This window comes from Eulemur rufifrons, chromosome 6 (assembly GCF_041146395.1).
Source record: "Eulemur rufifrons isolate Redbay chromosome 6, OSU_ERuf_1, whole genome shotgun sequence".
NCBI lineage: Eukaryota > Metazoa > Chordata > Mammalia > Primates > Lemuridae > Eulemur > Eulemur rufifrons.
Genome location: NC_090988.1, coordinates 15,235,600 through 15,255,840, shown reverse-complemented (window position 1 = coordinate 15,255,840; position 20,241 = coordinate 15,235,600). Strand labels below are relative to the sequence as shown.

Here is a 20,241-nt window from a genome sequence, read left to right as displayed (position 1 = left end):
ACATAAATTCCTTTTTCTTTGTTCTGGCCTGGTTTAGGCCTTATGTATTTGTTATCATATCTCTTAAAACAGTGGTCTCCAACCTTTTTGGCACCAGAGACCGTTTTCATGGAAGACAGTTTTTCCATGGACCAGGGGTGGATGGGGGGATGGTTTCAGAATGTTTCAAGCGCATTACATTTATCGTGCACTTTATTTCTATTATTATTATTACATTGTAATGAAATAATTATACAACTCACCATAGGTTGGGGACCCCTGCCTTAAAGGAAAAAAAAATGAGGCAGCTTAAATTAAATGCAATAAAAAAAAGAATTTATGATTTTCTGTATCAGATTATTCCACAGTAAAGTAGATTACAAATAAGAGATAATTGTTTGTGGCCAAGTAGAATCACTGTTATTTTATTTAATTCTATTTCTTTCATTGAGTGGTTGGATATGTTTAGCAAAATTCAATAAACTTAATTCTTTTTTGGCCTTCTTATTGCTTAAGTTAAGCAGCTCTGAATTTTTTTTTTTTTTTACCTTTTAATCAGAGTACCAGTGCTCTAAATGGTCACTTTAATTATAGCTTTTAACTTAAGTGTATTTTAAAAGAAATTCAGTGATTAGATCCCCATACTGGAATAAATTTGATTACTTATTTAATGAGATTGTGTTTGTAAATTTTTATGTGCCCTATACATATGGTTTATGTTAATAAGTATATGCCTGATATCTATTGTAGAGTATAAAAAGTAATATTATGCCTGGCGTGGTGGAACACCCTTGTAGTTTCAGCTAATCAGGATGCCAAGGTGGGAGGATCAATTGAACTTAGAAGTTTGTGGGTGCAGTGAGCTATGATAATGCCACTATACTCCAGCCTGGGTGACACAGTGAGACTTTGTTTCTAAAAAAATTTTTTTAAATAATAAAAATAAAAAGTAAGGTTATTTCTTTAGCTGTCTAGGTTATTATTATTTTTTTTTGCTTATTCCAATATAAATTTTATTAAACAAATTAAATCCTAGGATTATAGCAATAGATTACTTATCCAATAGCAAGGGCATGGCTAAAAACAAAGTTAAGCATAAAACACTTTGAGTATCCAAAACGGATATAAATTTGACATGTCTAAAACCTATGTACCATACTTGTATAGAGCTCTCGCATGTTCTACTTTTTAATACGTATATTCTGGATACACTAAAAGTTATTTCAAATCAGAGCAGTTTAGAAACAGCTAAAGAAGGGAGCTGAAGAGCTAGGAAGTTATTCAGGCAAGCACACATGGGCAAATAAGATATAATAGATGATTTCTGATATAGACTGATGAGACTGGAAAGCCTTAGAATGTGTTTATACTTAAAATTCCTCCAAATCATAGCACTTGTGGCTAAGTTTAACAAAAATAATTTTTAGCACCCCAAAATACTAAAAAATAATTGATAATGAGTTCCATAGGAGGATTAAGTTGGGAGACTGTGAAATATGTTTAAAAGTTCTATTGAAATGTCTAAGAAAAAGATTTTGTCATTTAAAGGTCAGTTGTCTAGAAAAGTCATTTATTTGAAACATCTCATTTCTTTTTAGTGCTAGATAATGAATGTCTGTTGTTAAGTCTTTCTGATTATGATGAATTTTGCTGTCTAAATTTCCCCCCTGTAGTATGTCTAGTGAATTTCTGTCCACTTCTCCAAATTTTTTAAATTAAAATTTATTATTTTTTCCTGTTTTGGTGGAATATTTTTTGGTCATATTCATTTTCTAAAGTTAATTTAAAATTGCATTGTTACATTCTAGAATATTAATTAAACCCTGTCTAATTAGTATTGTCTTAAAATATGAAGATATTTAGAATTTACATTTAAATTAATTGAATGTAGCAATTGGTAGATGGTCTTCTCTAAATTAAGAAAATATATTCTTGCGGTTATAAATTTTATATGCTTTTAAGTACTATCTAATCCCATGAGTAGAAATTTGCTATCTGAAAATGGCATTATTCTTTTAGATTTTTTACATTTAGGGTGGTCATAAAAGAGAAATGACAAATTGGATTGTTTTTCTCTGGAGACATGATTAGCAGATGATGGAACTCTCATATAACTGGATCTTTTAGAACTTTCAAAGATTAAATGATGAAATGTTATAAAATGTTTCTTAACAATGTTATTTTCCCTTCCCTTCCCTTTCTTCCATCTCCGCACTCCAAGCTGGTTCCTATGTAGCTCTCACTGTTCAGGGACGCCCACCTGGGTCGCCCCAGATTCCACTCGCCGATTCTGAAGTAGAGCCATCAGTCATTGGACATATGTCTCCCATCATGACATCCCCTCATTCACCTGGAGCATCTGGGAATATGGAGAGAATCACTAGTCCTGTGCTCATGGGGGTAAGAGTAGGAAAACTTCCTAGTAAATGCTCAGTTGTATATGGGTACCTTTGCTTTATTTTAAGAGTTTTGAAGTATTGGGCTGGTAGACAATTTAGTTTTAGTGTTTTAGAAAATAACTTCCCAATATAAAAATTACATAATAATTGGGAATGATTGGGGAGTATTGCCATAGCAGGTTTATTTCAACAAATCCTAAACACCTATCATATACAAAACAATGTGTCACCTTCAAAAATACAATCCTATGTTCAAGGTTCTTAGTCATCTTAGAATGTATACTTTAGGAGGACGGGGGCTTTTTGTTTATTTTGTTTACTGTCATGTCCCCTGTGCTTGAAATATTGCTTAGCGTATAGTAAATGCTTAATAAACCTTTGTTGATTGAAATTGAATCAAGAGTATACAAGTAAGTATAATACAAAGGCAGAATGTAGACATTATGAGGGAAAAAATATTAAGTTCTATGAGATTTCAAAGAAGGAAGAAAGCACATCCAGTTGTGATAAGGAAAGCCTTTATGGAAAGATTTTATTTGAATTGAGCCTTAAAAAACAGGTAACATTTAAGTTGTGGTGATGGAGGGAGGAAACTAACCCAAGTAGAGAAAATAGAATAAACAGAGGTGAAGAACCAAGAAAGCATCAAATATTTTTGGGAATTAGCTAGGATTTTTGTTTGGCTGGTGCCCCCAAGGATGTATGCAGTGGGAAATGAGCTTTAAAAAAGTAGATTGACTATATATTTTGAAAAATCACGACTACCAATCTGATTTACCTGTAACTGGATAAGCAATGAGGAATCCATTAAACATTTTTTTGAGCAAGAGTGACATGATTTTAATAGGATTGTAGGAAGACTAATTTGGTAAAGTATGACATGGTTGTGAAACGAGAGATGGTAGGAGATGAGTTAGGGAGGGAGCTATCTTCATATTTCAGCTAGGAGGTACTGAGAATTTGAGGCATGCATGGGGATTAATAGTAAAGATCCAAATGAGGGAAAGTATAAGAATTATTTTTATATTATGACAACTTTATTTGTCCAACTAATATCAATATTTAATGTTCTCTTGAACCCTGTTTAATAAAAGTGAAATAGAAAGGCAGAAATTTCTCTTTAATTTTTTATATTTGTCATGTCTGAAAGCCTGTCCTCTTAACCCAGTAACAAAGAAAATCCTAATAGGTATTGATATTTGGAGCTGGGACACAACATTGTATTTCCTGTTTTTTCTGTTTACTTTACCTTCACTTTCTTTGTATTGGTTGTTTTTTTTTTATTTTTTTTTTTATCTTTTTCTAGGAGGAAAACAATGTGGTTCATAACCAGAAAGTAGAAATTCTGAGAAAAATGTTACAGAAAGAACAGGAACGGCTACAGGTACTAAATTAGACATGAGGCTATTTACAGGCCATGAAAAAATGAGTGGTGCTTATCATCATCAGTATTGTAATCAATGCCATTAGCTATTTTATTGATTAAAAATGGACTTTTTCTATATTTTCTTGACATAATTAATTCTCAAAATATTTTTATAACTTTTCAGTTATTGCAGGAAGATTACAACCGAACACCTACCCAAAGATTGCTAAAAGAGATCCAAGAGGCCAAGAAACACATTCCTCAGCTGCAAGAGCAGTTATCCAAAGCCACAGGCTCTGCTCAGGTAGCATTACTATTAAAAGTGCTACCCAACTTTTTGCAGGAGAATATTCTTCTGGGAATGTGTCAGAGAATGTTGTAGTTGCCTTTTTTAAAATTAATTTTTCTAGTGTAGGACAGCAGTGTGTCCTGCATAGGATGCTACAGAAGTAATGTTTAATGAAATAAATGTGGACGTCTGGTTGTTTGCTTGCTCATGATTATAATGTTTCTTTGTTCCATAATAATGTAAAAAAGAATTGGGTGCTTTTGCTTTGATGTGGCAAGCTAGTAAAATGTATTTAGATACATATATTTACATTTTTGTGGTTCAATCTGCTAACTTAAAATAGAATGGCAGTTGATATGTTTTTAATAGAGATATAAGATTTTAAAATGCAGGCGTTATGCTAAATACATGGACAAGCATTTTCTTGTTTGATTTGCACAACAACCCTCTGAGGTTAGGTACTGTTGTTTTCCCTCATTTTACATATACACTTAAGAGAAATTTAGAGATTAAGTGATTTGTCTGACGTTATGTAGCCCAAAAATGATAGAACTGGAATTCAAATCCAGTCTGAGAATTTCAAACCACATTTATACTCTTAATGACTATATTTTTATTATAATTTTTAATAGATTTCGATATAATTTGCCTCATAGGTATAAGCTATGGAGGCAACGGTCTCAATAGAAAAAATAGCTCAACATTTGCATATCAACCTGACATATTTTATAATATTCAAATTTGGGATATGTAAAACTCTTTCTACTTCATCTTAAAGCAAAATGGACAAACTGCCTATACATTTAAAGTAGGTAAAAGCTGTTGATTTGTCACTATTCCTGAGTTAGGTCTCAAGTGAAAGCCATGTATTCATAGAACTGAAAGGATTCTTTGAAAGATCATCTAGCCTAATCTGCTCATTTTCAAGTTTAAAAATCATGGTTGAGAAAACTAGGGTCTAAACTGGTTAAATGATTTATACAAGGCCATGCAGTATGTAAGGTCATCTAACATCCTTGTTTAGTGTACTTTTCATTAAGCATTATTTTTTTCATTACTTTCAGTCCCCCTAGCTATGTCACATATTGAGTATTATGCCTCAGTAATGTTGGCAGTTTTATGTTATTACTGAGCAAAGACAACATTCCTACCCTGTTTAAACAGTACAAGTGTGTCCTGATGTAAAAGCTTATAATAATTTATGTTACAGTATTGTCTCCCAGAATTGGCAATTTATTGAAACTGTGATGCATTGGAATGCAGTTAACCAGAAGTTACAGTGTAATAATCTTTACTAATGGGCTGGTAGTATAAATCATATAAATTAACAAACCATTTTATCTTTTTGCTGTATTTGGAAGCTTGAACTTTTACTTTCTTTACTAAAATATCACTTTCCCTGTCTTTAAGGCCGTGCCATTTTAGAATCATAGAATCAGTAGTTATTTATGGATTTTACTGATAGAAATTTAAGCATTCTTCATCATATCAGAGTGTTCAAGTTTGGCTTGTAGATCGTAATGCCACTCTATTTCTTTATGTAGTCACTAATGAAAGTTTTCTTTTATGTATGTGTTTCTTTAATCTGTTTTAGGATGGAGCTGTAGTTACCCCCTCCAGGCCGTTAGGTGACACCCTGACAGTCAGTGAGGCAGAAGCAGATCCTGGAGATGGACTGGGCAGAACTGACTGTAGCAGTGGAGATGCTTCTCGGCCCAATAGTGATAATGCAGATGTGAGCATTAAGTGTTCTAAGTCTTTATCTTCTTGTATTCTTCCTCACAGTCCTTTTCTGGGTTTGCTTTTAAGTTATGTGAATTAGAGCTGTGGTCTTATTTCTTAAGTTTTATCATCTTCATCTTTAACATACCAATTTGATGAACAGAAATTCTAGAAGCTGTCATTTATGAGCTTTCAATTTCCAGAGCTTTTTCCCTTGAACATTGTTTGCCAACTGTTTCTTTTGCAGGGATGGAATTTCCCAGCAGGCATCTTGTTTGTGGGTAGAGAAGTTAATAACGCTGGTGCTTTCTTACTGAACGGAGAAACCAACTGTTGATATCTTTAAGAGCATGTTAATGTTCCATTTGTGGTCAGAGTGACTCAGTCTTGAATCATGGGGCACTTTGCCATTACAAAGAGGAAAAGCCTTCGTCCTGCTAGATAGACTTCAGTTAATAACCCAGGTTTAGTAAGAGCACTTTCTTGGTTAACCCAGAAACTACCAGATGAACACGGGTATTTGTTAGGAAGATGATAATAAAATATTTTTTAAGTTGAATATGGTATAGTACTATAGGAAGATGAATTTGTAAAAGCTGAGTTCAGTTACTTAGCAATACTTTGTAAGTAGTATATAATGATTTGAGTAATAAAAATGGCTCGCCCTCTTTAAAAATGTTGAGGGAAGTGATCTGAGCCACTGTTTTTGTAACTGTGGATCATGAAATGAATTTAGTGGGTTGTGACCAATATTTAAAAAAAAAAGGAAGTAAGAGTGCTTTGCATGGAAAAGAGGCATTACTTCTTATGATTTTGTTATATACATACCTACATATATATATGCTAGTTAACAATGTGAAGTATCTCTTTTATTGAAGGTTGTAGTTAAAGACAACTTTAACAGCCACAGTCTAAGCCATCATTCAGGCTACCTTTTGAGACTTAGGTCCAGTGACTCAGTTCCTCGTGCAAGGAAAATTTGAGGGTTTTTTTTTTTTAAATGAAAGATCGTGATAGGAGTCTTGTGATTGGGTTGGCTAAAGGTTTTAATGGAAAATTTCAGTTTTGGCTCAAGAAAAAAATTATAATAGCTAACATTTATTGGGTGTACATACCATATGCTAAGTGTTTCACATTTCTTATCTTAGTCAATTCTCAAAACAGCCTTATAAAATAGTATTATTGTTATTGTGACTTTACAAAAGAAAAAACTGAAGCCAAAGGGAGTTTGGCAGTTAACTGACTTGCCAAATTTACCTAAGCTGTAGGTGATCTACCTCTACCTAGCTCCAAATTACCAGCACTTTAAATATAAACGAAGGCACCAAGGTGTGAAAATGCATAATATTTTGGGAAAGCAGTGAAAATTTTAGGGTAACGTGGTGTATAAGGGTTATTATGGATTAAATGGCTAGAAGTTATCTTAGAAACGAAGTCTTGAATCCAGGTTGTAAAGGGCTTCAGCTTGTTCCAGCAGTATATATACTACTTTTGGGAGTTTTTCTCCTACTCTCCTTTTTGATTTAGTGCTGCTTCTCCTCTCTGTTTTCCTGGCTTGTCTCTACCATGAGATGGAAAGTTCTTTAAAGGCACAGACTGTCTTATCTGACTTTGTTTCCAAAGTGTGGCAGATTGTAGGCCTTCAGAACAAGTGATATGAATGAGAAATTTGAATTTTATCTTCTATTTAGAAGAATGTTACAGTGAAATCTGTGGCTTGGAAATATAACTTTATTAGATAAAGAGTGAATTGATGAATTATGGAAATAGGCATTTCGATGAATTAAGACTGTTTGACATGAAATTGCTATTTAATAAGTATTAGAATGAACAACAAAATGAACGAGCAAAGTGGGTGTTATTTTGCACACAGAACAGGCACCATCAGAAACATGTCAGTGTGGAAAATGAAGTAAAGAGACAGTGAGATCTGTAAGAAGAGAAGATTGCTTTGCTTAATAGGATCTTAACAAATGTGTGTTGAATGGATAAAATTATAATTGCCATATATTGAATATCTAGTTTCTACCAGTCAGATCTAGTGATTTATAGATACTCTTTTTAATTCTCATAATAATTGTAATGAAGCAATATCACCATCTTACAGATGATGAAAGTGAGGCCAAATAAAGAAATGAATATTATGGAAATCCGGGTGAGAAATGATTAAGTCCAGCCTAGGCTATAACAAACTGGTTTAATTCCCACAAGTGTCTGAGGCTAAAAATATGCTGCTTTTATCTTATGGCTTTTCCATGTTTGTTTCAATTGCAGTGCAGTGAGTTTGGAGGAGCCAGTCTTCTTATCTTTTGAATCAGTGCTTTTGATTTTTTTTCATTTTGTTCTCATTTTTATAAAATAGTCTTCTGGTGGTATCTATGATATCATTACAAAAAAATCCCTGCTTTTGCTTACCTTGGAGAAGGCTTTAAAAAATGTCCACATACATAGTTTGCACAAGAGAAGCAACTTGATAATAAATCATGTAAAATTTAGAGCATCTGCTTTTCTGATTTTCAGCTTGTGAATATTTTTGAAAAATTATATTGGAAAATCGTGTCGCTGATAACCTAGCCTCAGCAGTCATCAACACGTGCTCAAACTTGTTTTGTCTGTGTCCCCTATTCCTCACATCCCCCCAATGCTGTATTGTTTTAAAGTAAATCCAAGGCATTATTTCATTAATATGTGTCTCAAAGAGATAAAGTGTTTTAAAAATATAGCTATAAAGTCCTTATCAAACTTTAAGAATTGATATTTTCTTAATATACAATTTGATTAATTATCTTATAGTGATGTTTGTAGTTTGTTTATTTGAACCAAGATCCGGTGAGGGTCTTCATATGGCCTTTGGTTGACAGGTCATTTTGAGTCTCTGTAAATTATAATAGTTCCCCCCTCTTTTTCTTTTGCCATTTTTTTGGACAAATAAGTTTGGTCATATGTCCAGTAAAACAGCCCATTTTCTCACTGTATTTTCATGATGTTGTGTAACATGTTCCTCTATCTCTATTTCCTGAAAACTGATACATCTAGAATCTTGACAGAATTACAGTTTGATAGTCGTTGTCTGACAAGAACAGTTTGTGGGTGGTACTGTGTACATCCCATTATATCACATCAGGATGTGAATTTCTGGTTGACTTATTGTGGTTGTAAGTTTATTTAAGGTATCGGGTGATGTCAACATGATTCCTTCATTATAAAGTTTCCCATCAAGCTTTTATGTAATGTTTTTATATGCCATTGATGACCAAAATGCTTTATTTAATTGGGGTTCAAAAGGATGACATTATAATTTAGTCATTTTTTCTGTATTTATTAGGTGGAATTATTTTATAAAGAAGAAGTTTGCCTTACTATTAGGTTACCCTAAAATATAGCTTATGCAAGAAATGCAGGATAAATACTTTTCCATGTATTTTTTTTTTTTAAGAATCTTTTGGGGCAGGTGCAGCGTCTCAAGACTGTAATCCCCACATTTTGGGAGGCCGAGGCAGGAGGATCGCTTGAGCCTAGGAATTTGAGACCAGCCTGGGCAAGACCATTGTCTCTACAAAAAAATTTAAAAATTAGCTGGGTGTGATGGCACATACCTGTAGTCCCAGCTGCTTGGGAGGCTGAGGTGGGCAGATCGCTTGAGCCCAGAAGTTTGAGGCTACAATGAGCTATGATCACCCCACTGCATTCCAGCCTGGGTGATAGACCACAAGACCCTGTTTCTTAAAAAAATTAAAAAAACTGAAGAAAAACATTAAAAAAAAAAAAAACACCTTTTTCTTGATACTGTTCAAGAGAGTTGATACCCTAACAAACTATAGAGATGACTAGTGTGTGTGTGTGGGGTGTGTGTATAATATTTTGAACTCATAGATTATAACATGAGCTACCATTTTCTGGTTGATGGGAGCCCCCTCAAGTTGTCTCTTGTTCTTTTTGACTTGACTTTCTGTTATCTTTGATAGCTTCCTTGCTTTTTGTGACAGGATTATTCTTATCTTACCTTTCTTATCTCTTGTCCAAAACCAAGAGTCATTCATTTCTACAAGGTGGGGCATATATTGAAACTACTGTTTTTTCCTATCCTGTCATATATTGGTATATGTATAGATAACATGTATCTTTCCTGTTGGGATTTATACACAAGTCTATTGTTCCTCATTTTCAGTTGCTCTGAAGAGTGGCTCCCATTGGTTTGGGGTGTTCGTCAACCCCCAAAAGTGAATTTTCTGCATGTCATATAGCTTGTGTTTTACGCAGTTGGCTCTCTATATTTGTGACCGCATCTGCAGATTCAACCAACCAGAATCAAAAATATTTGGAAAAAAATTGCATCTGTGCTGAATATACATAGACTTTTTTCTTGTCATTATTCCATAAACAATATGGTATAACAACTATTTACATAACATTTACATTGTATTAGGTATTATAAGTAATCTAAAGATGATTTAAAGTGTACAAGAAATAGGTTATGTACCACTAGTATGCCATTTTATATCAGGGACTTGAGCATCCACAGGTTTTAGTGTCTGCAGGAGGTACTGGAGTCAATCCCCCAGGAATACAGAGGAATGAACTATATTAGGTCATCCCAAACATACCATGTAAATTTTATAAAAATCCATATGGCGCCTCGCACACGAGGTAGTAACAGAAAAATAGAAGCTTAATTTTATTTATATAAATGAGACAAAATGCTTTTTTACTTGGAAATAAAGGACATTTTAGGAAGGTGGGAGTTAGGAAAGATAGATAAAGATAGAATTTGATTTTGATGTAATGAGTTTGAGAAATGTAATGTATCTGATTAGAGTTATTTGGTAAAACAGTAATCCCCCAGTCCTGGAAATTGGGTAAAACTATTCTATTGGTTCTGTATTGTTTATCAACATAGAACTGAAAAGCTGAGAGAATAAGCGACTTGCCAAAGTCAAGGGGGAAAAAGTCAGTAGCAGAGCCGGGTATATGAAAAGTATATATTAGTTTTAAATATAAATATGAAATTCATAACATTATTTTTTCACACTATTTTTCATTATCTCCATTTGGTGTGCCTATTGAAATAAACTGAAGATCTTTTTTTTCATTAGAGTCCCAAGAGTGGCCCGAAAGAGAGGATTTATCTAGATGAAAACCCTGAGAAAAGTGAAACAATTCAGGACACTGTAAGTATGAAATCCATGCAGTGATAGTTCTGTGTTTAGTTTTCCTTATATTTAAGGTATGATAAACACATTTGATGTTTGCATATTCTATTTTTTTGATAAATAAATTTATTTAAGAAACTTAATGAAGATTTGAATAAATGGAGAGGTATTCCATGGTTAGTGTTACTAGGTTGCCTAGTATTTTTGTTGTGATAAAATATACATAAAATTTACTCACTTAACCATTTTTAAGTGTACAATGACATTAAGGTACATTCACATTGTTGTGCAGCCTTCACCACCGTCCATCTTCAGAACTTTTTCATCTTCCCCAGCTGAAACTTAGTACCTGTTAAACACTAAGTCCACACACCTTCCTTCCCCAAGTCCCTGGCAACCACCGTTGTACTTTCTGTCTCTATAGATTTGACTACTTTAGTTACTCATATTTGTCTTTTTGTGACTGGCTTACTTCACTTAGCATGATGTCTTCAAGGTTCATCCATGTTGTGGCATATGTCACAATTTCCTTCCTTTTTTAAGGCTCATATTCTATGATATGTATGTACCACATTGTGTTTATCCATTCATCTGTCAGTGGATGCTTGGGTTGCTTCCACCTTTTGGCTACTGTCATTATGCTGCCCTTCTTTCAGTACTTTTAGGTGTATGCCTAGAAGTAGGATTGCTAGATCTTACATATTTTTAATTGAATACTTTTAGCATTCTGATTTATTTTTTAATTAGACTTGTTTAAAGTTTTATAGTAAAAGATTCAACAGCATTTTGTGATGTATTTATTATTAGCAACATAAGGACTTTTAAAAAATCAAAGATATGAAATCAGTTATAAAATAAAAAATTGGCTGGGCACAGTGGTTCATGCCTGTAATCCTAGCACTTTGGGAGGCTAAGGTGAGAGGATCGCCTGAGGCCAGGGGGTTGAGACCAGCCTGAGTAACATAGCAAGACCCCCATCTCTACAAAAAAAAAAAGAAAAAATAGAAAAAAGTTAGCTGGGCATGGTGACGTGTGCCTCTAGTCTCAGCTACTTGGGAGGCTGAAGTGGGAGGATCACTAGAGCCCAGGAGTTTGAGGTTGCAGTAATACCACTGTACTCTAGTCTGGGCAACAGAGTAAGACCCCATCTCAAAAAAATAAATACATAAATAAATAAAAATCATATGACTAATGCCATAAATCTTTCACCTGATTTCTTTTTTTGAATTATCAAGGCCTTGAAATTTAAAGAGAGTAGTAAAAAAAAGGCAGAATCATGTTTAGGAGATGCAGTACATAGTGTTGCAGTACACGTAAGGAGGAAAAACTACTAATACATATTATTCACTCAATGTATAACTTGTGGATCCATTTATATAGTTTCAAGTATAGCTATTATGCAGATGACTCCCAAACCATTATGGCCCAACCCTTCTTTGCAGAACTCTAGAACCTGCATGTTCAACTGCTGTCAGATTTAAGAAAAACTCATTCTTTTTAAATTTTTTTCTAAAATTTTTATTTCTCTTAATCCTATATGGTCCTCAATTTTACTATTTATGGTCTTCACACATCCCATATTTATTATATTATACATTTATACTTTTATATTACCTTTTTTATGCTGGATCCAACTTTGTGAGTTGACAAGTGGATCACCTGTTGCATGGAGTGTAAGCTGCCCACCTACAGTTTACTTTTACAGTTTTGGTATCTTTGTTTCTATAGCAGTGTTTGTTTGTGAGCTTACTTGAAAAATTTATTGCATTATGCCAGTGATTTCCAGCCAGGAGTGATTTTGTATCTCCAGGGACATTTGAACAATATATGGAAACACTTTTGATTGTTATGACTGGGCGGCTGCTACTGGCATTTAGTGGGTAGGTAGAGGTCAGGGATGCTGCTAAACGTCTTGTAATGCATGGGACAGCCCCACAGCATTATACATTATACACTTAGGAAAATGAATTAAAAGTGAAAAAATAGGGTGCAATGACAACTTTCAATTATATGTCATTGACAGAAATCTTTGGTTAGTACTTCTCAGGTGTATTAACCTCTCTGCTAACTTTGCCTTATCATTTCTGCTCTCATTTTTCCTTTGTCCTATTGTCTTCATTCATTTTTTTAAATTTAAGTTTTTTGTTATAATTATTTAAGTAAGCCAATGTTAATTCTTTCTGTCACAAGGCCTAGATATGTATTAATTAATAAATGATTTGTATAGAAAGTGATTAGTATCAAAACTAGTTACAGATTCCTTTGTTCCTTCTCCACTCCCATTGCTTCACTTGATCAGTCTTTAAAAAATTAAAGAAAGTGATTAGAATCAGATAACCAAGTGTGTAATAAATAACTAAAGGTATTTACTACTTCCAGGGGAAATATCCCCCCCCCCCCCGCGCGCCCAGAAACATCATTATTGTTGTCATTCTCTGCTAAAATGTTCATGGCCTTAAAAATTTGAGGACCACTGCTTTGAAAATAAAGTACTTCAAAGAAAATTTTTAAAAATCCCACCAGTTAAGTGACCCATGTCTTTTTGATGGTTTGGCTTTATTCTTTCTCTGAATTTGACCACCAGATAATCTTTCTGTTTTTTGTTTTTCTCCCTGAATGTTACCAGGACACTCAATCACTTGTCGGAAGTCCCTCAACCCGTATAGCACCTCATATTATTGGAGCAGAGGATGATGATTTTGGTACTGAACATGAACAGGTAATGACATTTTTTTGTAAAAAAAAAAAAAAAAAATGATTAATTTTCTGAGATGTCTGATTTGTTGTAAAAATGAACATTTTCTGGAGATTAACATTTGTAAGGATTTGTAACTAAATCTTAGAGCCAAAGTCCTCTTGGGTTAATTGCTTATTTTAACTTTGACCAATAGAAATGTCTTTGCTTTTAAAGCCAGTAGGAGAGCATTGAATTATATTTAAGTACTTCATTTCATTGAGGTTGGGAATATTACTGAAAATGGTATTTAAAAAAAAATTCAATCCCCATTGTTCATTGACATAGGAATATGATTGGCATGATTTTTGTCCTTGTATCCTGTGATCTTGCTAAATTCCTTTATTATTTCCAGGAGTCTGTGGGGATTTTCTACATGGATATATATGTTATCTCTAAAGAGAGAGAATTTTTATTTCCTCATTTTCTATCTTTTTATCTTTTATTTCTTGTTCTTGCCTTTATTGTACTGGCTAGGACTCCTACAATAGTATGAGGTTGAATCAGAGTGATGAGACATCCTTGCCTTATTCCTGATCTTAGGGAGAAAGATTCAGTTTTTCATCATTAAGTATGATGTTAGTAACCAGCCTGGGCAGCATAGCAAGACCCCGCCTCTACAAAAAATAAAAAAATTAGCCAGGCATGGTGGTGTGCACCTGTAGTCCCAGCTACTTAGGGGGCTGAGGTGGCAGGATCACTCAAGTGTAGGAGGTTGAGGTTGCAGTGAGCTGTGATCATGCCACTGTACTTCGGCCTGGGTGACAGAGCTGGACCCTGTCTCTTAAAAAAAAAAAAAAAGTATGACATTAGCTATAGGTATTTTTGTAGATGCTATTTATTAGGTCAAGGGTTGTTAGGTTAACAAATACTCCTAGTTTGCTGAGAATTTTTTATCATGACTAGATGTTGAATTTTGTTGAATGATGAGGTGATCCTACGATTTTTCTGACTTAGTCTCCTAATGTGGTAGATTACAATGATTGATATTAGAATGTTGAAGTAGCCTTGCATTCCCGAATGAAACCCACTTGGTCATGATGTATTATCCTTTTTGTATTAATATATTGTTGGATTCAGTTTGCTCTGACTTTGCAGAGGATTTTTACATCTATGTTCATGAGAGGTATTGGTGTGTAGTTTTTCTTACTGTAATATCTTTGGTTTTGACAGTTGGGTAATGCTAGCCTTTAGGTAGGAAGTGGTCTTCTATTAATTTCTGGAAGACATTGTGTAGAATTGGTATTAATTTTTAGATTAACTTCTCTAATTTTTCTAAATGTGAAAAATTATATGGAAATTGTGATGCTAGTTTACCTTAATTTTAACTATTACTGTTTTTTATGTTTAGTGTATTTAGGGATTATACAAATACTCTAGGAGTTGTTTTAAAATCACACAACTCCATTTCCCACCACCATTTCTGTGCTAGCTCTTCAAATGAAAAAGGGAGATACCTGTTTTGTTATTGGGCAAAAGGTCTTCCATTATATTTTTAGAAATGTTTGTTAGACTGTATTTGATATACTGATTCGTAGACATCTGAGGTCCTTGATAATCATCTCCTAAATTTTCATTCTCTCAAAATGGACTTTCTTCTAACCTGTCCCTGAAAGATGATTAATTTTCAGAGGAAGAGATTCTATAGCCTGTGTTGCCAGTAAATTTTAGTGACATTTTTTAAATCTTGAATTTTTTTATAGGGAGGTCAAAGTGAAATTTGGATAGCTATGTGCGACTGAGCCTACAATGCATTTTGTATTTATAAGTTGTAGTTGCTGACGTATATATTTCTTCCTCTAGATCAATGGGCAGTGCAGCTGTTTCCAGAGCATTGAACTGCTAAAATCTCGTCCGGCTCACCTGGCTGTTTTCTTACACCATGTAGTTTCACAGTTTGACCCTGCAACATTGGTAACATATTTTGCAATTTAGCTGATTCAAAGTTATTCTATTGATTCATATACCATAGAACTTTTTACATCTACGAAATGAGTGGACAGACTTCTTCCAGTTTCACAAACATATAATGATAGATGTTATTAATTTTTTTTAAGACTTGGTTACAAGTTATTTTTGGTGACGTGCTTGTTACAAACATTCCGACACAATTAGGATCTAGAAAATTACATTTTTCATGATTTCTCACTTTGTGTTTTTCATTCCTTTCTCCACTTCAGCTCTGTTATCTCTATTCAGACTTGTATAAACAGACCAATTCTAAGGAAACACGTCGCATCTTCCTTGAGTTTCATCAGTTCTTCCTGGATCGATCTGCAGTAAGTTGCCAAGTTAATATTATAATCTTTGCTTAAGTACATTGAATTATTGGCCTCTGGTTTCCAATCTTCCTTCCCGTGTTTTTAGATTTTATTGTGCTTTCTGACATCTGTATTATATCTCAATTATTAGTTACTCTTTTTTTATTTTTTATTTTTATTTTTGAGATAGGGTCTCACCCTATTGCCCAAGATGGAGTGCGGTGGCCTCATCATAGCTCACTGCAACCTCGAACTCCTGGGCTTAAGCGATCCTCCTGCCTCATCCTCTGGAGTAGTGGCAGCACGCCTGGCTAATTTTAGTATTTTTCGTAGAGACAGGGATCTTGCTTTTACTCAGACTGGTCTCAAACTCCTGGCCTCAAGTGTTCTTCCCACCTTGCCTCCCAAAGTGCTAGGACTACCAGCGTGAGCCACCATGCCGGCCTGGTTACTCTTGACTTTCTTTTTCCCCCATCATTTCTAAATTAGTTTAAGACATATGAATTCTCACTATAAGTTTTAGGGGATATATGTGTATTTAGGTTTTTACATGTGCATAATTAGAATGAGGGAATGAAAAAGGGAACACATATGAGATATATATTAGGACCCAAGGGATAATACCTGTGTAATTGAACTCTGGGTGGCCTCTTAGAAGTGTGGAGACAGAAGTTTAACTAAAAAGTGGTAGAAAAGATCTCACTCACACTGAAATAAATAATGATAGTGTTTTATTTTACCAATAGAAATGTTAATAAGGTTTTTAAACTAGTAAGTTTTATTTTTAGCGTTGTTATGGGTAAATAGCAGCTAGCCCATAATACATCCTGGATAATCACGCCCCACAGCGCCAGTCCTTTCAGATTTGCCGTTCTCTTAACTGTGTCATACCTTCTCTCTCCTAAAACCTCCATCACTTCTTCTCTTACCCTTTTCTCAGCTGATAACCTTGACCTTCCTGTTTCTCTGGCAAATTTAAAGTATACAGAAGAGAACTTCTACCAGACGTATCACCTACCTTCATCATACCATACCTCTGCCCTTTCTCCTAAGGCTATGGAGGGATTGTCTATCTTTCATCTAAGGCTGGCGCTGCCTGTATCTACAGTGTATTTCCTTATATTAGATTTACTCTAGCAATTATCACCCCCCTCTCCTGCATCACTGGTTTTTTCTGTTTGTTTTCTAAAAGTGAGCGACTCACATTAGCATGCAAACATTGTTATTTTCCCTATCTTAAGACAAACAAACAAACATTTTGGCCCTACTTCTCCCTCTAGCTCCTGTCCCATATCCTTTGTATTCCTTTACAAAGTTTCCAACACACTTTCATATTGCTAAATGCAATTACCTTCTCAGTGAGACCTTCCCTGACCAACCTACTTAAAATTTCACCCCCTTTACTTTCTGTCACTTCTTATTATGTTATTTTTATCCATAGAACTTATGTTTTATTTATTTATTTAGTTTGTTTATACAGTTGGCCGTCTGTTATCTGCAGGTTTTACCAACTATGGATTGAAAATATTCAAGGAAAAAAATTTTAAAAATTCAAATAAAAACGATACACTGTAACAGCTATTTACATAGCATTTATATTGTATTAAATATTATAAATAATCTAGAGCTAAAGTATACTGGAGAATGTGCATAGGTTATATGCAAATACTAAGCCATTTTATATAAAGGACTTGAGCATCCACTGATTCTGTATCTGGAACCAATACCCTGTGGATACCAAGGGATAACTGTATTTCTACTCTTCTACCCCAAATGTAAGCTCCATTAGGACAAATGTTTTTGTTCTGTTTGTTTACTGCTGTGTCCCCAACACTGAACGGTTCCTGGTACATAGTGATCACTCAGACACTTGTTAAATGAATTAGAGTTCTGATTATTCTGCCATTGTTTAAAATATTATACTTCATTTTTATTAAAATAATTTACTTTCATGAAGAAATGATAGTATATTTAAGTATGTTTGAATTTCACATTTTTTAAGGGAGCTCCAAACTAAGTCAAATCTGCTGCTTATGCTCCATATAAATATATCATCATTAAAGTATAAGAAGAATGGTGACTGATTAATTTGCTAATTACATTTTTATGCTACAGGTCATATTTATTTCATATAAATATCTATATGCACAAATGAACTTTTATATACTTTTTTACATTTGGAATAGAAATGCTTTTAAGAAAATTGATTTGAGCTACTGCTTGGCAACTTCAGTTAAAGACAAAGTTTTCAAATCTTTCACTGTTCTTCAAATGAATATAAAAGTTCTCATAATTTTGAGCAGTGACTTATTTTCAAATTTAAAACTTTAGATCTTATAGGATTTTTTTAAATTTGGAATGATATACAATACAAAATAAGCCTGAAGAGGTTAAGATATTTCCTCTAGATCCAAAATAATAAAATGTTTTCCCCAAATTAATGGGGGAAGAAACAATCTGGTAATTATTATGCAGCTATTGTGGGGAAAATCCTAGCTAGGAAGAAGTATATTCTAAGACAATCACCTTAGTTCAATAGCAAGAACTATGGATGGTTACTGGAAATTTAAGACTCAAAAACTCAACATTGACATCTAATACTTTCTCATTGGGAGTGTGGCTATTGTGAGGATTCTTTAACTTTACATAGGAAAATGATCGGGAATATGCTCTGCATCTCAAATACAGGGAGTAAAAATCATGATTATATATGAGTATCTCAAACGCAGGAAATAAAAATTATATATGAATAAATTTTTCATATGGTGATATACACATAGTTTAGGTTTTACCTACATTTATTTAAATGATTTATAACTGATTATGTTAACCAAAGATTCTAGAAAGTCAAAACCAATATATTCATTAGGAATAAGTGTGACACAAAAGCATTCATCATCTAGTGTAATTAGACTATAGATATTTCCTTTCTAGCATGATTCTTGGGAAAAGGGCTTATTTTTAAGTTTAAATGGTAGAACATTCCAGAGCTATGAAATTTGAATGAATAAAATTAACTTCTAGGTGAATATGCTTATAAGAATAGGTATCCAAGTTGTATCCTTTTACTTTACACGACTACTTACATACATCTTGAAACACCTTTGGTACTGTTTCACCTTTTGTTTGCATTTTGTTTTAGCACCTGAAAGTTTCTGTTCCTGATGAAATATCTGTGGATCTAGGTAAGTTTGGAGTACCAATATCCTGGAGAATTACATCTCTGTAGATACATAGCTCAGTTCATCTCTAAAGGTTTTATCTGTCACATGGCAACTAGTTGATCACTTGAATCGCAACAGAAGGAGAGTCTGCGATACATTTAAGAGTAAATGAGATCTGAAGTCTGAGATGAAATACATGAAATGTACTAAAGTACTTCTCTTTGGCATACTCCAACTTAAAATTTGTGCCAAGTAGGATTGGTATGTTCCCAGTTATATGTTCCACAGAACATACCTTTAGATCAAACAATTCCTTTCCTTTTCTTTATGCAGAAAAAAGACGACCTGAGCTTATTCCTGAGGATCTACATCGCCACTATATTCAAACTATGCAAGAAAGAGTTCACCCAGAAGTTCAGAGGCACTTGGAAGATTTTCGGTAAGCTTAGTGGTAGATAAAACCTGATACAGTCATTCTGAATTCGTTTTTTTATATAGGAAAAAATTAATTACACATTAAATACTTAGTGCTAGGTAATCCATATGGTCCTATCACTGTTATGAAAACATAATGAACATCTGGAATCAAAGGGTTAGAGTGGAACTGAGAGTCCATAGTCTTCATTCCATATATTTTCAGGATTTGAGCTCAGTACTGTGTCTATGCTAAGTGTGTTGCTTGTATGTATTCTTTGATTTTGATTAATTGCCCCTAGAATTTTTGTTTCCTCTGGTGTCCTAGGTGACACGGACCTATACATAGAAAACTGTGACATTTTGCCTGTTCCTAGAAACTTAAAGTTATGGAGACTGTGATGAAACATTTCCAGGGGGAGGTAATTTTTCCCTAGGCTACCTCAGGAAATTTTTCATATTCCTTTTAGGCAGAAACGTAGTATGGGACTAACCTTGGCTGAAAGTGAGCTGACTAAACTTGATGCAGAGCGAGATAAGGACCGGGTAACTCTGGAGAAGGAGCGGGCATGTGCAGAACAGATTGTTGCCAAAATTGAAGAAGTGTTGTAAGTAATAGAAATACATGTGGAAATGCCCTCCCTACTGAGGTGCTAATGATGCTTAAAGTACCCTTTGCACAAATTTAGAAGGGCTGTCGGATTGTGTTACGTGGAACTGTTTATTTTGTCATAGTGCTTGAGAAACTGGAATTTTTTTTCTT

At 34.0% G+C, this 20,241-nt stretch overlaps 1 protein-coding gene across 8 annotated transcripts in view; it reads left to right on the top strand.

Moving 5' to 3' along the window:
• The window catches only part of ARHGEF12 (Rho guanine nucleotide exchange factor 12), a 148,120-nt gene that overhangs the window by 88,596 nt on the left and 39,283 nt on the right, over window positions 1-20,241 (top strand). For 7 of the 8 annotated variants that reach the window (XM_069470782.1, XM_069470783.1, XM_069470781.1 and 4 more), the window contains 11 exons: window positions 2,201-2,379; window positions 3,685-3,762; window positions 3,929-4,048; window positions 5,628-5,768; window positions 10,849-10,923; window positions 13,532-13,624; window positions 15,443-15,553; window positions 15,820-15,918; window positions 19,043-19,085; window positions 19,398-19,503; window positions 19,949-20,086. In XM_069470782.1, coding sequence (XP_069326883.1) covers window positions 2,201-2,379; window positions 3,685-3,762; window positions 3,929-4,048; window positions 5,628-5,768; window positions 10,849-10,923; window positions 13,532-13,624; window positions 15,443-15,553; window positions 15,820-15,918; window positions 19,043-19,085; window positions 19,398-19,503; window positions 19,949-20,086 — 1,183 coding nt within the window. The remainder of the gene's footprint in view (window positions 1-2,200; window positions 2,380-3,684; window positions 3,763-3,928; window positions 4,049-5,627; window positions 5,769-10,848; window positions 10,924-13,531; window positions 13,625-15,442; window positions 15,554-15,819; window positions 15,919-19,042; window positions 19,086-19,397; window positions 19,504-19,948; window positions 20,087-20,241) is intronic. The other variant, XM_069470784.1, reaches the window with a different exon arrangement.